This window comes from Oncorhynchus mykiss, chromosome 2 (assembly GCF_057628025.1).
Source record: "Oncorhynchus mykiss isolate SJ-2025 chromosome 2, ASM5762802v1, whole genome shotgun sequence".
NCBI classification, from domain to species: Eukaryota; Metazoa; Chordata; class Actinopteri; order Salmoniformes; family Salmonidae; genus Oncorhynchus; species Oncorhynchus mykiss.
The window spans coordinates 33030156-33046642 of record NC_143023.1 but is presented as its reverse complement, the minus strand read 5'-3'; the positions used below and the strand labels follow the sequence as shown (position 1 = coordinate 33046642).

Below are 16487 nucleotides of genomic sequence, written 5' to 3'. Positions count from 1 at the left end.
TAAGTATGGTTCCCAATCAGAGATAACGATAGACAGCTGTCCCTGATTGAGAACCATACCCAGCCAAAACATAGAAACACAAAATCATAGAAAACAAAACATAGAATGCCCACCCCAAATCACACCCTGACCAAACCAAAGAGACATAAAAAGGCTCTCTAAGGTCAGGGCGTGACAGTACCCCCTCCCTCCCAAAAGGTGCGGACTCTGGCCGCAAAACCTGAACCTATAGGGGAGGATCTGGGTGGGCATCTATCCGCGGTGGCGGCTCAGGTGCGGGACGCAGACCCCGCTCCACCACTGGCTCACCCCACTTTGGTGGCACCTCTGGTGCGGGGACCCTCGTTGCCGACCCCGGACTGGGGACCCTCGCCGCGGGCGCCGGACTGGGCACCCTCGCCGCGGGCGCCGGACTGGGCACCCTCGCCGCGGGCGCCGGACTGGCACCCTCGCCGTGGGCCCCGGACTGGAGACTGTCGCTGGGGGCTCCGGACTGGGGACCCTCCCTGATGGGAGGAGGCGTATAGACAGCCTGGTGCGTGGGGCTACCACGCACAAATGTCGCCAACAAAACAACAAACGAAAGGAACAACCATGAAGCTTACAGGGCATTAGTGCCACAAACAAAGGTAACTACCCACAACGAAAGGAGGGAAAAAGGGCTACCTAAGTATGGTTCCCAATCAGAGACAATGTTAGACAGCTGTCACTGATTGAGAACTATACCCGGCCAAAACATAGAAACACAAATCATAGAAAACAAAACATAGAATGCCCACCCAAAATTACACCCTAACCAAACCAAATAGAGACATAAAAAGGCTCTCTAAGGTCAGGGCGTGACACCCTCCAAGTTTACAGATCCTATCTGCTTTTCATAACTTCAAATTACAGAACAGGAAAACAAATTGCAAGAATTCAGAGGTTTTCCTTTACATTGGCGCTTCACGGTGCTGTGAATTGCACAGTAAGTTTGCAAAAACATTTGCATCCAATGTGCAGATTTTCCTTGACACAGTTTGCTACTGACATTTGATCTGGGATAAGTTGCATAATGATGGGGGACTGGCGTGACAGTGACGTCTGACTTCTGTGGGGTTGTTTTTGACTGTGAGAGATGACTCAGGTTCCCGCTGTGTTGTGAAGTCCGTGTGACAGAGAGAGAGCTAGGCCTGGGCTGCATGGGATAATGTTTAAAGTCTCCTTACACACACACACACACACACACTGTACACACACACACGTACGTACTGTACATACACACACATGCTGTGGCGAGGGTGGAAGGGTCCCATCCGTGTTGTCAACAGGATGAGAGGTGAAGCAGAGTGATGGAAGCTGGGGCATTGGCCTCCTCCAGGGCTAGCTGTGGGATTTCCTCCAGAGAAGATAAAAAAATACAGACCCATATACATAGATTCCATCCACCCACAATACTGATAAGTGGAAAAACAAGACAAGATTAGTATTGCATTGAGTTTCCTATCCCACCCTAATGTACCCCTTTCAATCCTGATTTGTGTCTACGTTAAGTGCTCCTTCTTTTTTTTGGTCACACAGGCCAACAATTACATTAACACGGCTCATATGTGATTTATTAATACATTATTTTCATAAATCCATAAATACTTCATTTCCAAAGATTTCTCTGTGCAACCATTTCAGAGATGTATTACAGAATGTGGTGTATGTCTGTATCGTGTATGACTGAAGTGACTGTGGCTGAAATGTGTTGTTCCTCTCTCCCTTGCTGTGTGGGCTGCTACCGCAGGTTGGAGAAGAGCCAGTCAAACTGTGCTCCCTACTGTCTGCAGCTGGAGCAGTGTCTGTCTACTGACCAGGTGCCCACCCCTGAGCTCATCCAGGGCTATGTGAAGAAGGTGAGCCTCAGATAAGGCCCTGTCACATTACTGAGACGAGCTGAGCCAAGCCAAGCTGTACTGAGCTGGCCAGGTTAGGCGGTTAGGCATCCACAACTGTGCTGAAAAGGACATCGATGTGAACAAAACTATTAAGCCTGCACAGTTTTGTTCAGGTGGCGTGATAAGTGTGAAAAGGGTATAGTGGACTCAAATCACAGACACAACTGACCAGCCTATAAGTCCTAAAGGCGCTGTGGGCAAAAACTATCTGTTGGGTTTCTTCTTTATCTCGACTCGCTTTCCACAGCCAGTAGACGAGACGGTCCTTCGTTTTAATAAAACATTGGGGAGTAGAAATGGGTTATCAATTCAGCCGGCCAGTCGCCTGAGGACCTGAGTTTCATTCTGACCTTCAAACTATCGGCTCCTGGAGCACTCTCTCTAATATCTGGAAAAATAGGAAATATATAGCCTATGTAGAACTGGAAAATGAAAGTCTTTACAGAGGGCTGCTCTCATTCTGCAGTGAGGACATGGTAACACTAACCACTCTCAAGCAAGCTGATGGCCATAACCATATCATGTTAGGAGATATCACAGGCGTCTATTAAAAGCAAAAGAGACTTGTTATTATAAATAGCAATGTAACAGAAACAGGACGTTTACCTGTTTCTCTGACCTGAGCACGTGCAATACACAGTAGTGTGATTCTCCAGTCAATGCGGACCATTTCAAAGGCTATCCATTACCTTCACACCCGAGTCGACCCACATTAACACACACACACACACACACAGTAGAAATGATCCCTCTCCCTCATTGACTGGCAACGTTACCCTCAAATGAGATACAATATTTTTATTTTCATCTTGGCAATTCCATTTTGCAATTTGTCTGGGAATAAAAATGTGCAAGTGCTGAGCGAACGTTCAATAGATATTAAACAATGGAGCTAGGAAACGATGTGACTGTTTTACAATTTCATTTCATAGAGGATAACCTGTGATATGGCACCCATGCTGATTTGATTTGGATTCTCCTGGTCCCCGGTTGCAGATAGCAGAATGTACTGCCTCTGGCTGGATCTTATGACAGAATGTGAATGGAGAATGGCATCATTAACACTGCTTGACAGTTAACATTTCAATTTCATTTTGATGGAAAATCCCAATATTGACATAGAATGCCAGATGACAATGAAATGGGAAAAGCAATGCTTGATTTGGAATGCAGTCCTGCCAGGGCTGGAGCCATTGCAATCCAATCAACTCTAGTTCAATTTGAATGGCTGATGCTGGGAAGAGGGGTGGAGGGAGGGGGAGTGCCTCTATAATTATATGATAATACCAGGTATGTAAACAGTTCCCCTAGAATCCATTTGGTTGATAAAATAGGGAGTAAATGGGGGAAATTCAGGGGAAAAAATAGCTATGGTTCTATAATGGTATGACTTAGCAATGTGTGCTTATGTTCTAGATTGTGTTTCAAGATTATCACACATTTTTTAGAAAGTCCATTGAGCACTAGCTCCAACTTTGATCTTACTCATGATTAGCCAACATGATCTTAAATAACAGTCCATCATAACAGAGCACACCGTATGAAAGGTTGGTATTATTAAATTGTATTTGTAAAAGTCAGGTCGTCCACGGATCTCTCTAAGGCGGTTGTTTGCTATCTGTCTCTCCAGCAGATCCAGGATGCTGCAGACCAGGGGGTCATGTTTGTGGGCTTCATCCAGGAGCCGTGTGGGTTACGAGGTACCCAGACCAGAGAACCAGAGACGCCCTCCCTCTCCCTCCACTCCAGCCCCAGCTCCATGCTAGGCTCCCTGAGCAGCCGAAGCCCCACTAGCCCCCGGACCAATGGAGAACCAGGAGCCCAGGAGCAGGCGATGGACACTGGGGCTGATGAGGGCCAAGGCTCCTTATGTAAGGGTGGGGAGGGGGAGGACCAGACTAGGGACATTGTGGGGAGTGAGACCACTGTTGGGGAAAGCAACCATGATGGGAGGTCCTCTCTTCCCATAACACCATCCACAGAGAGCAAGCAAGATGATGATCAGGATGTTATAGTGGAAGACACACTGACACACAACAATAACAAGACAAACGTCATAGAACTGAAGGAGAAGCCAAGCCGTCACCCTCAGCGAGCCAATGGTGAGTATTGTCAGATTTCTATTCGTTACTATGTAATTGGATTTGTATACTGTATGCCAGGCAAGATTCAACTTGAAACCGCATAAATGGTTCTTCAATTTCCTCAGACTGTGGTGCAGCATAAAGTTGGATTAAATTAGCATATTTCAGAATCTTAGAATACCAGATGGACAGCTCTTCTCTTCTCTCACACATTCTCTTTCAACCCCAGTTGGAAAACATGTTCATAAATGTGCATCTGTGTTGAATGCTCCCCTCTGTGTGTGTGTGCATGTGTGCGCCCATACATACTTGGCTCCCGGTAGACAAAGCACCCTGGTCCATCTGGACGTCCCTCAAGTGTGTATTGCAGTGAGATAATCCCCCCCCCCCCCTACCTCACTCAGCCTCATCCCTCCTCCCCAAACCAGTGAGATAATCCCCCCCTACCTCACTCAACCTCCTCCCTCATCCCCAAACCAGTGAGATAATCCCCCCCCCCACCTCACTCAGCCTCCTCCCTCCTCCCCAAACCAGTGAGATAATCCCCCCCTACCTCACTCAACCTCCTCCCTCATCCCCAAACCAGTGAGATAATCCCCCCCCACCTCACTCAGCCTCCTCCCTCCTCCCCAAACCAGTGAGATAATCCCCCCCCACCTCACTTAGCCTCCTCCCTCCTCCCCAAACCAGTGAGATAATCCCCCCCCTACCTCACTCAACCTCCTCCCTCATCCCCAAACCAGTGAGATAATCCCCCCCTACCTCACTCAGCCTCCTCCCTCCTCCCCAAACCTCCACAGTCTACACCACCACCACGGCATAGCCAGCATTGTGTGTGACCATGTGCCAAGTACCCTTGTCCTCTTCGCTAATTCTCTCTGCTGAAATTGACTCAAAGTCTCAGTTCTGGGTGACTTTGCCCCCATAATCCTCCTGAACAGCAGAATGTGGAACAGGGAACAGGGTCACAAGCCAACAGTCAGAAGTGAAACTGGGACTTGAAACCGACGTGCTCTAAAATAGCACCAAAGATCGTTGAGGTTATTGAAACTAGTGCTGAGAACATTCCGGTGGGATCACAGGTGTGAGAGGAGGAAGTGACGGTATAAAAAGAAGACAGAGATTGGACAAACATCACAATGGTCACTCACATTATTGCCGTTACCTCTTAGAAATGAAGCAGTATGAAGCTAACCACTCTCCAACTAAGAATCACGTTGCAGAGAAAGCTGGTCTACATGTTGGTTTGAGCATGTATTTATTATGAAATGTTAGTCCTGATTAAATCAGTGTTGAGGAGGGTGGATTAGCAGAACAGATGCTGTCATGTTCAACAGTGGTTCTGTAGAGTACACATTACCAGTTAGGATTATGGGGCCTGACCTTGTCACTTGGACAGGCATCCATCAGACCAAACTTTAAAAGGAGACCCATTTGGAATGTTGCAATTGCGTTCATGCGCTCGTTTACTCTTTAGTCGTCAATCTTCTCAAATGATTGGACCACACAAGGTATCGTCTCATAGCAGGTCTGTCATTTCCCATGCGACTGTGGCCTGGCAGGTCTCAATAGCCAATACACCCTATTGTTTGTGTTATCGCCATCCGACTCTCAGGGCAAGTCGAGGGCGATCCTAAAATATTTGTTTAACTTTGATGCCCCTGAAGCTGAAATTGTCGAGTCAGTTGCGCTTTGAAGTGGTCATCATGTGGGAACTGATCTGACAGGTATGGACCCTGGGTTATCTTTATCTCCAGATTACCGTAATTCAGATTTAACCTAGCAAATGGAAATAACCTATGCCGCAAATTGTTCTAAGTGTTGTTGTAAAATGTATGTTGTACAATTTACCACGATTATCTCATCTTTAAATGAGTTCCCATTGAGCTGTCTGATTTAGTCAGATGCATTAGTGCAAGGTTTCTGTCAGCTATGCATAAATTATAAACGGTCTGTGACACATTGCAGACGCAGAGCATTTAGTGGGATGGTGAAGCTAGCAGTTCCTCAGAACCGCTGGCCTTGAACGAGTAAACATCAACTTTAATATCATGTGAAAGCCTCATTTAAATTCACTCTTTTGGGGGAAAACAACAGAACAATTAAGATTAGTGGAGCGACTTTGTTGTATTGACTTGGCTTGGTTTTCAATAAGTTTGTAGTTTTTCCAACGTATGCAGGGAGAGTTGTGATGCATTATTGTCATTCAGTTGTCATTCTGGAGCTTTGAAGAGTGGAAAAAAACTACAGGATTTGGGGAATTTGGTGGCCAGCTGTCACATCAGTCAGACGTGGCAGAAAGGAAATGGATATAAATGATTCATTCTTCCTGGGTGTCTGACTGAATGACTGACAGAAAACCAGAGCAACTGAACCATGGTCCCCTCTGATGCACTCTGTGTGTGTGAGGCGTGCGTGCATCTTTTGTGAGTCTTCGTGTGTGGGAGTCTAACACATTCTGGCCCTCCGTCTGGTTCACATGGGAATGGCAGATATTAGCATTAAAAAGAGAAGATTATGCCGCACTTCATTTAAATGGCTGCTGCTAAAACAACAGTCCATCCAAATTTGTAAGCATTGGTCCATATTAAAGGACCAATTCAATTGAGGCACAAGCCTTTGGTACGGGATTGTGGGAAAATGATGATGAGTCAACTCTGTTATGTGTTATTAATCACCTCTGTTATGGGGGTATGAGTCAACTCTGTTATGTGTCATAAATCACATCTGTTATGGGGTATGAGTCAACTCTGTTAAGTGTTATAAATCACCTCTGTTACAAAGTAGCAACTCTGTCGCGTTATGAATCTCTGTTGCATGACATGTTTCATGTCAGCACTATCTAAAGAGATTGAGATTGAGTGTTCTGTGTTCTCAGGGGTGGAGCTGCTAGCCCTGTTCAACCACCCAACTGACAGTGAGGGCCAACTGAAGTACTACACTGTGAAGGTACCGCTGAGGGTTCAACTCCGTGACGAGGGGGTCAAAGGGGTGGAGGCCAACTGGCTGGATCACATGACCCAGCACTTCAACAACGGGGCCTCACTCGTTGATGGATATTTCCACCTGGGCAACGACAACGGTAAACAAACTATCCAACGTCCACTTTGTGTTTTTACTCACATTACATTTCAAGGTAACATCTGTTCTGCTATGGTATAGTACTAGCAAAGTAAACTCAAAAAAAGAAACGTCCCTTTTTCAGGACCACGTCTTTCAAAGATAATTTGTGAAAATCCAAATAACTTCACCGATCTTCATTGTAAAGGGTTTAAACACTGTTTCCCATGCTTGTTCAATGAACCATAAACAATTAATGAACATGCACCTGTGGAACGGTCGTTAAAACACTAACCGCTTACAGACGGTAGACAATTAAAGGTCACAGTTATGAAAATTTAGGAAACTAAAGAGGCCTTTCTACTGACCCTGAAAAACACCAAAAGAAAGATGCCCGGGGTCCCTGCTCATCTGCATGAATGTGCCTTAGGCATGCTGCAAGGAGGCATGAAGACTGATGTGGCCAGGGCAATAAATTGCAATGTCCGCACTATGAGGCGTTTAAGACAGCGCTACAGAGAGACAGGACGGACAGCTGATTATCCTCGCAGTGGCAGACCATGTATAACAACACCTGCACAGGATCGGTACATCCGAACATCACACCTGCGGGACAGGTACAGGATGGCAACAACAACTGCCAGAGTTACACCAGGAACGCACAATCCCTCCATCAGTGCTCAGACTGTCCACAATAGGCTGAGAGAGGCTGGACTGAGGGCTTGTAGGCTTGTAGAAAGGCAGGTCCTCACCAGACATCATCAGCAATAATGTCACCTACAGGCACAAACCCACCGTTGCTGGACCAGACAGGACTGGCAAAAAGTCCTCTTCAATGAGGAGTCACGGTTTTGTCTCACCAGGGGTGATGGTCGGATTCACGTTTATCGAGGCCTGTACTCTGGAGCGGGATCGATTTGGAGGTGGAGGGTCCATCATGGTCTGGGGCGGTGTGTCACAGCATATCGGACTGAGCTTGTTGTCATTGCAGGCAATCTCAACTCTGTGCGTTACAGGGAAGACATCCTCCTCCCTAATGTGGTACCCTTCCTGCAGGCTCATCCTGACATGACCCTCCAGCATGACAATGCCACCAGCCATACTGCTCGTTCTGTGCGTGATTTCCTGCAAGACAGGAATGTCAGTATTCTACCATATGGCCAGCGAAGAGCCCGGATCTCAATCCCATTGAGCACGTCTGGGACCTGTTGGCTCGGAGGGTGAGGGCTAGGGCCATTCCCCCCAGAAATGTCTGGGAACTTGCAGGTGCCTTGGTGGAAGAGAGGGGTGACATCTCACAGCATGAACTGGGACATCTGGTGCAGTCCTTTGTTCTGGGACACATTATTACATTTCTGTTAGTCACATGTCTGTGGAACTTGTTCAGTTTGTGTCTCAGTTGTTGAATCTTGTTATGTACATACAAATATTTACACATGTTAAGTTTGCTGAAAATAAATGCAGTTGACAGTGAGAGGACTTGAGTTTAGTTATGGAAAGTACTCAGTCATTTGTTCATCCCTCTGTCAAACCAATTATTTTGTTCCACAGTAGTAAACAATGTAAACAATTATTAATAATAAGACAAAGGAAATGATGACTTAGCTATTGCCATAATGTCTCCATATCATGTCCCCTTTCAAACTGTCCAGTCTGTGCTGCTGTTGTTCTGGTAGTGTGCTGTGCTACTCCTCTACTGCACATTGCACTCTGCATCTAGACCCTGGGGCATGCCACTTAATTCTGATGGTGACGAAAAACCTAAGCTTGAGTAAATAAGAGTCATAATTCATTAATCTCCTAAAGTGAACGCATCAGCGCCTCTGAAACACAGATAATTAACCTGATGGCAAATGAGTGCCTCCTTGCATATTTTCTCTCTTTAGAATGGGGTAATGAACCGCGTTATTATAATTCCTTTTTTCTAGTAAGTTATTCTAATATATTTACCATTTTTATGTGTGGTTAAGATACGCATCTTTTATTACAGAATGAGTGTATTCTAAAAATAAATATTGGCTAGGCCGTGTTCTGTATTGATCTGGAAAATGTCAGCTCCCTATCAGAAATAGCTTGTCAAGTATACTGTATCGGGAACAGCCTGTCAATGCATGCCTGCCAAACCCTTTTCAAAACAGACAAGTTTGTCTAGGTGAACGTTGTGTTCGTGTGACCCTCTTGGGAACTGTGAACGGTAGGATATCAAAGCCAAGGCAACATCATGTGTTTGTTGCTAATTACATCAAAACGGAGGAGCGTCTGGTTTTAACAAGCCTGAGAACCCATGGCCGTGCAGACGAATTTAGCACCTCTTTGAGATCCATTTGTGAATACATTAGAGCATGAGAAGAAACTCTTGTCCCTGGCGCTTCAGACCGTCTCCTCTCTATAAACATCAAGGGCATTCTGGGACGTGAAGCAGCACAATAAAAGATGTAGCGTGTCAGTGGCGATGACACTCGGTTTGATTGGAGATTATAATGACAGTCACAGCAGAGCATCAGAAGTGCAAAATAAGTGTCTCTGATTGTCATCATGTCCCCTGTGCAATACAACTGTGTACCAGTACACTGCATGATCTTCTCGTGCCTTGTTTTTTTTCCCTTTTTTTTTCAATTTCCCTTTTGATGTTGTGCATCTACTTTCCCGATGTTCTCCCACTTTCCAAAACATCACAGGCCTACCAAAGTAACCGCCAGTGGAATATCCTATATATGTAACAACCCTAAAACAAGCCAAGCAAATTTGGTTAGCGGTAGGCAGTTACCCCTTTTAGGTTCTCTTTAAAAACAGAATTAACAACGCTAATAACTATACATCTCCCTGTACCTTCTAGTTACAGAGGAATCATCTCTCAGCAATGTAAAGTTTCCCTCCATTGTTCTGAACTTGTTTCGCTGTTGTTTACTCCTACAGTCCTACGCCTCTTCGAATACATATTCATGACTTCTCCCTGCTCGGCTGGCCTTTTGCTAAACCCGGCGCTACCTCCCGATTGTGGCCGGCTGTCGACAACCATACCAGGGGAATACCACACATACAGTCTCTCCTCCTGCTCCTCTGCCCTCGCCCCTGAAGAGATGGGTTTCCATGGTGAAGCTCACTGAGGAGGTGGGGCAGTGGGGGGAATAAGTCCTGTTTAATATCCCAGCGTGGCTAGGTGGGATGGAGGCGGGAGACTGGTGGGAGTGGGTTCAGAGAGGAAGAGACCTCTCCGGCACGGAGGGTCGGATATTAGTTTGTTATTGAATTTGCAGATCGTTGCACTGGCAGGCGGCTCCTGTGTAACGTTAACGGCCCCGCCACCCTGCGGCGTTATGAGAGGGGGGCATTAAAGATTTATGCCCAGCCCAGCGTGTCAAAACGCCCTTGCAGCCCTACACGGCTACGCCACAGCTGGAGTTCTGAAGGGGAGCGGTTTGTTTACTGGTGAATTGACACTAATGGTGTTGATGGGAGGTGTTTTCTTTGTTACACTTAGCTTACGCTATCTCCGCCGCGACAATGAGGATTTGTAGCCGGCACTGTGAAACATTTGAGCTATTCATATGCATGACAGCTAGCATAGCGCTTGGCTTTCTATATTCAGGCAAAGCCGGTGGAGAGAGAGAGAGAGAGAGAGTTCCACAGAATATGAAATTCCAATAAGGTATTACTTCAGAGTGAAAAGAATTTGGAGGAAAGTTGTGCTGGCAATTTTTATGGCCAAAGATTGGTTGTGCAATAGGGCTTGAAGGCCTGTGTGCGTGTGTGTGTGTGTGTGTGTGTGTGTGTGTGTGTGTGTGTGTGTGTGTGTGTGTGTGTGTGTGTGTGTGTGTGTGTGTGTGTGTGTGTGTGTGTGTGTGTGTGTGTGTGTGTGTGTGTGTGTGTGCGCGCGTGCGTGTGCGTCACTGTGAGCAGTGGTGGAAAAAGTACACAAAAGTAAAGAGACCTTAATTGAAAATGACTCAAGTAAAAGTGAAAGTCACCCAGTAAAATACTACTTGAGAAAAAGTCTAATAGTATTTGGTTTTAAATATACTTAAGTAACAAAACTAAATGTAATTGCTAAAATATACTTACGTATCAATAGTAAAAGTGTAAATTATTTCAAGTTCCTTATATAAAGCCAACCAGACGATGTTTTTTTACAAATATGCAGCAGCACCCTCCAACACTCATAATTTACAAACAAAGCATTTGTGTATAGTGAGTATAGTTCAGTCTGCCAGAACAGAGGCTGTAGGGATGACCAGGGATGTTCTCTTGATAAGTGTGTGAATTCCAAATGTAACGAGTGCTGTTGAATGTCCGGAAAAATGGATGGAGAATGTAGTGGAGTAAAATAGAATGTAGTGGAGTAAAAGATGTAAAAAATAGAGTACAGATACCCCTAAAAAAACGACTTAAGTAGAACTTTAAAGTATTTTTACTTAAGTACTTCACACCACTGACTGTGAGTGTGATTTTGAAAGTATATGCCTTTGTGTAAGGCAAGGTACATTATTCATGTCATATTCCTCAAAACCCTAGCTACAACCAGAAGTCTGCCCGGTAACCACAGGTACATGGCTCCCAGCCTCCAAACCTTTGGCTCATAGGAGGAAAGCCCTGGCCAATCAACACACATTAGTAACCCCACTCTTTCTATATCTCTCCTTCTCTCTCTGGATGCCTGCCTGTCCCGTTTTAAAATATAGATAAGCTGTCACAGCCCTCCTGTTCTCCCCGGCAGTGCTAAGCACACATGTTTAAGTCATGTCAGTAACAGACAGGACTTGGGGCAGGGTCATTCGGTTGCTTCTGCGGTCAATAAGGCTTTAGATTCCTCTCCCTGTTTTTTACTCCTCTGTGTCTCTCCTTCAAAGTCTATGTCAACCTAGCATCAGTCTTTCTCACTTAGTGCCTGTCTTCAGTCCACTCCCCTGTCACTGGCTGTCACTGGGCCCTAGTTAGGTTGATGCTCCGTGTCAGTCGGTGTCACGACTCACGCCGCCATTGTCACTATCTATCAGTACGTCTGTCACTCTTTGTCTTTCAATTCACTCTCTATGTGTCGGAGATAGTATGAGCACATCTCACTCAGTATGTTCAACCTCAGGTGCCTGGAGAGGATAGGCTAGTCGATGAGATTACATTGTCCCATTGCAAATGAACATGTGTTTCCCTACAAGCTTCTGTTTTGCTCACTACATTGTCAGTCAAGACTCAACTCAAAATGTTATGCTGTTATTTGTGTTGGCACTACATGTCCCCCAAACCTCTCAACCCCACAATGCCTCAGTGTCTGGCAGCATCATGCCAGGAAGCAGTGTGTTTCTCCTAAAGCAAAGGGACTCAATCCCTGTGTGCATCTCACCTGAGTAATCCAAGTGCATCGGCAGGCCAACACAATCTCCAAGAGGGCTTTCCAATTACACGCCAAGCAGGGAGACGTCTGATGAACAATGGATGGGGGGGTGTAAAGGAGGGGTAGGGTGGAGGAAGGATGGAGGGAGGGAGGGCGGGAGAGAAGGGGAATGAACAACGACAATGTCTGTATTTGAAAGGAGCCAATAGATGTCTGAGAGATCTTCAATTGAGCTCGTCCAGCAGCCTTAAATGGGTTCTCTGGGGGGAAATAAAGGACCCTGTCATCCCTCCCTTTCCAGCCGGCCCTCGTTCCCCCATTATTAGAGCAGAGTAATGAAATGTGGAGTGTCTCATGGTGGAGCCTGGGCCGCACCAACTCTATTAGTGTGTAAATGGTACAGGAGTAATGAGAAAGCACTCAGACCAACTGAGAGCCCTGGTCTGAAGGGCAATAGGTTCTAGCACACTGCTCAATGGAATCAAAAGAAATGCGGGATGGAGAAGAAGCTCACCAATGTTCCTATACCAATAATGCCCAAACTGGGAATGTTACCCTTATCCATGGGGTTCAAATGAAATGGAGTCTACAGAAAAGCATGTTTATGGTTTATGTCCCTGATAGTCTAATAGTCCTTCCATGTAAATATCTACAATATGTGAAGCATATCATTGTTTTCAGATGAATCGTGTTATGCTTCAACAATCTGTCCGTAATACCTGTCTGTTCATCTATAATCTCTCCAAGCTTCTTCCCTGAAGGAAACATTCTTCTCCCCCTGTCTCTTGTTCTGTCATAGCTACATAATCCATAATCCATAGCCCTTGCTTATACAAATGGTCCATGCTGCAGCCCTGCCTGGTAATAAATGGCCCAGTGTGTGTGTGGGTTGCTGGTCGGCTGCATAATGTCATTAACTTCCCTCTCCTCTTGCACAGCCTGGAGGCCTGGGAGCCAGACAGACAGACACCCTCCATTCTGTAAATACTAACTCCTTCATGGCCTCCCTCTCCATTTTCTACAGATTTGCAGCCTAAATCAGTGGAAAGCGTCTTCATCTTCCAGGAGGGGACGGAGGGCGGCGACCAGAGCGTGACCACCACGTACGACGCCATTGTTGTGGAGCAGTGGACTGTCATTGATGTGAGTGGGCTTTTTACATGGCTCGGAGTGTTTTCCAAGGTTGGAGCGGTTTGTCCTTACATTTTACTGTGAGAGTCATCATATGGAAATATTCCCTCTAACCATGGTGGCTATGGCACATGTGTCATGGTGGCTTGTCTTATCTGCAGCAAACAAGCCCTTATCTGGCCAGCCATTAAGTCCCCAGTTTGCTCAAATCCAAGTTGGAAATGGATTTCTGTCTACTTCTGAAGGGTTTGAGGCTTCTTTTTTTCTGTCTGTGTGTGTGTGTGTGTGTGTGTGTGTGTGTGTGTGTGTGTGTGTGTGTGTGTGTGTGTGTGTGTGTGTGTGTGTGTGTGTGTGTGTGTGGGTGTGTGTGTGTGTGTGTGTGTATCACTGTCAGAGTTTGTAGTTTGAGGCTGTCGAAGTGTGAAAATATACTTATGTCCCCTAAATGTGACTGGAGCATCGTCCAGCTCAGAAAGGAAGTCGGCGCACAAAGACAGAATTTAACCCTCGACATCAAAATGCTCTTAACCCTTTAAAATGACTGAAGAATTCAGACTACACAATATTCGCCGCCTTAAAACGTCATGTTTGTCAGTGGCCCACACCACACAAAAACCTTGTCTTGTGAAGGTTATACACCTGCGCCATTTTGAAAATCGTGGAGTATGTAGGTATCTTTATGTGAATACTGTGGTAAAGATACTGCAATAATGTCTTTATTAAAGATTTAGCAATTATTTTGTCAACCACTGAGAAATAACATGGATTTTATATACTTTTTTTAGGCACCTTTGGAAGTTCATTGAAGGACAAAGCAACAATGTGTAACAACTTTAGATGTTTCACATTATAGCTCCAATGGATCCAATCAAAATATGCTGGCCAGGACTTTATCAAAAGCAATTTTGCTCCACTTATCGCTCCTGAAGTTAGCTTGATAACACTACTTTACAAAGGATGATCAAACTTCATTGCTGGCACATTCATTATGATAACTGCTTAAAATGTATATGCAAATTATCCTCACCGCTCATTGTCATTTCGGTGCCAGAATAATTACTTTCAAATTATGCAGAATATTGATTGGGATATTTTTCTTCAGCGCTCTCGTTCCCGTCTTGCTGAAAGACTGACAGGTGGTTGGATTTATGAGCCGCGAAAACAAGAAAACAGGCTGGTTCACTGAGAATTCAATCAATATTGTTGTGTTGAAGCAGGAAGTGCAGCTTTTCTCAGAGATTTTGTTTTCGTATGGCATAGAACATGTCAGATTTTCTGTTTTAATTGATAGCAAACTTTTAAAACAAATCTGACTTTAAACCCAAATGAGGAGTTACAGTTTTTTTGTGCGCAGTATTCACAATCACGTTGGTAGAATGTGGTATGATTGGTACAGTGTAGATATGTAGAGCTGTTTGTGGCCAAACTGTTTGTGGTCTGTAATCTAGAAAGTCAGACCTTCCTCAATTGTCACTAATTTCACATTTTTGTGGGAGATGGGGTCATTTCGACAGCAATTTATTTGGTACTTTAAATTCATATTAGTCCATATGTATTCACCATATAAGAATGTATAAGTTAGACCATTTAATCAAGAAAGGTAAGGCTAAATAATAACTGTACAGATGCTCAGAATTCTGCATAGGTCTATGGATGGACATTCTACCTTAGCCAATCAGAAACATACTTCCCATTTTCTTCAATAAATGACTATGCTCTGATGAAGGCCGACTGACAAAGCTCGGCTACAATGAAAGACATTTGCATCTGACTGGAAGACCTTTTCCTATTTCTACAATAAATGACTAAATGAACTGAATAGGACATATAGTAGATGTTCATGGAGCCCACAAAATGAATAACTAGACATAATTTCCTACACAATGAAATTCAAATTAGGACTGTGCTCCCGTCTCTCGTATCAAAAGGAAAATCAATATGAAAGTTCAGCCTTGGATATAATGCAATGCCTCCCCTTATCACTGAGCTCTTAAAGCTGCAACAAAAAGTTCCTCTCCTAGAGACCTCTGAGAAATATTCTTTATAGATTTTGCAACCTTGTTATTAGTTCATATTGATGGAAGGGAATGAAATACTTAGAAAACCGGCATGTTAGTGTACTACTAACATGCTCAGTTTCTAGATAAATTATTTAACAAATAACATGAATGACAACGGAAAACAACAGGAAGTGGATGTGTGTGAATATTATTTTATGATAGCACTACTGCTAATATTTAATGCCTAACTGTGTCCTTTGGGGATTTGGAATGCATGTGGTGCAAATGGTCAACATTTGGGTTATACTGTACATTACTTGAGATTTTATGAAGTGTTATACTTAAGTGATAATGCCCAAAAACCAATATTTGGAGGATATATTGGCACGGTGTTGTTAAAAAAAAATAAAAATGTTTATTTAACTAGGCAAGTCAGGTTAGAACAAATTCTTATTCTACAATGACGGCCTTCCCCAGCCAAACCCAGACAACACTGGGCCAATTGTGCGCCGCCCTATGGGACTCCCAATCACAATCACGGCCAGATGTGATTCAGCCTGGATTTGAACCAGGGACTGTAGTAACGCCTCTTGCACTGAGATGCTGTGCCTTAGACCGCTGCGCCACTCAGGAGACCACAATATATCCTCCAAACACCAACTTCGAGGGCATTATCACTTCGAGGGCGTTACCAACACATTCAAATAATGATTTACATATTTGTATTAAAAACATTATTTTGATGATTTTTTTAATACTATTTCATCCTTCCACAAGGTATAGTCCCGACACAAATCTAGAGTTGCTACCCAAGCAGGCTGGTCATTAGTTCTATCGGTTCAGTTGCCAGAGATGCGACACAGTTGTTCAGTCTTTTTGTTTTGTATTTATGGACATGACCCAGTCGTTCGTTCTAAATGTTCTATTGCCACACTGGCTGGCAACATTCTCTTCCCTTGCT

General features: G+C 44.6%; 1 protein-coding gene across 2 annotated transcripts in view; it reads left to right on the top strand.

The window, feature by feature from the left end:
• LOC110487899 (raftlin) overlaps positions 1 to 16487 on the top strand; it is a 70976-nt gene that overhangs the window by 33397 nt on the left and 21092 nt on the right. Inside the window, exons 4-7 of one of the 2 annotated variants that reach the window (XM_021559825.3) lie at positions 1772 to 1880; positions 3556 to 4024; positions 6885 to 7088; positions 13420 to 13538. In XM_021559825.3, the coding sequence (XP_021415500.3) occupies positions 1772 to 1880; positions 3556 to 4024; positions 6885 to 7088; positions 13420 to 13538 (901 nt within the window). Of the gene's footprint in view, positions 1 to 1771; positions 1881 to 3552; positions 4025 to 6884; positions 7089 to 13419; positions 13539 to 16487 lie in introns of both variants that reach the window. The other variant, XM_021559819.3, reaches the window with a different exon arrangement.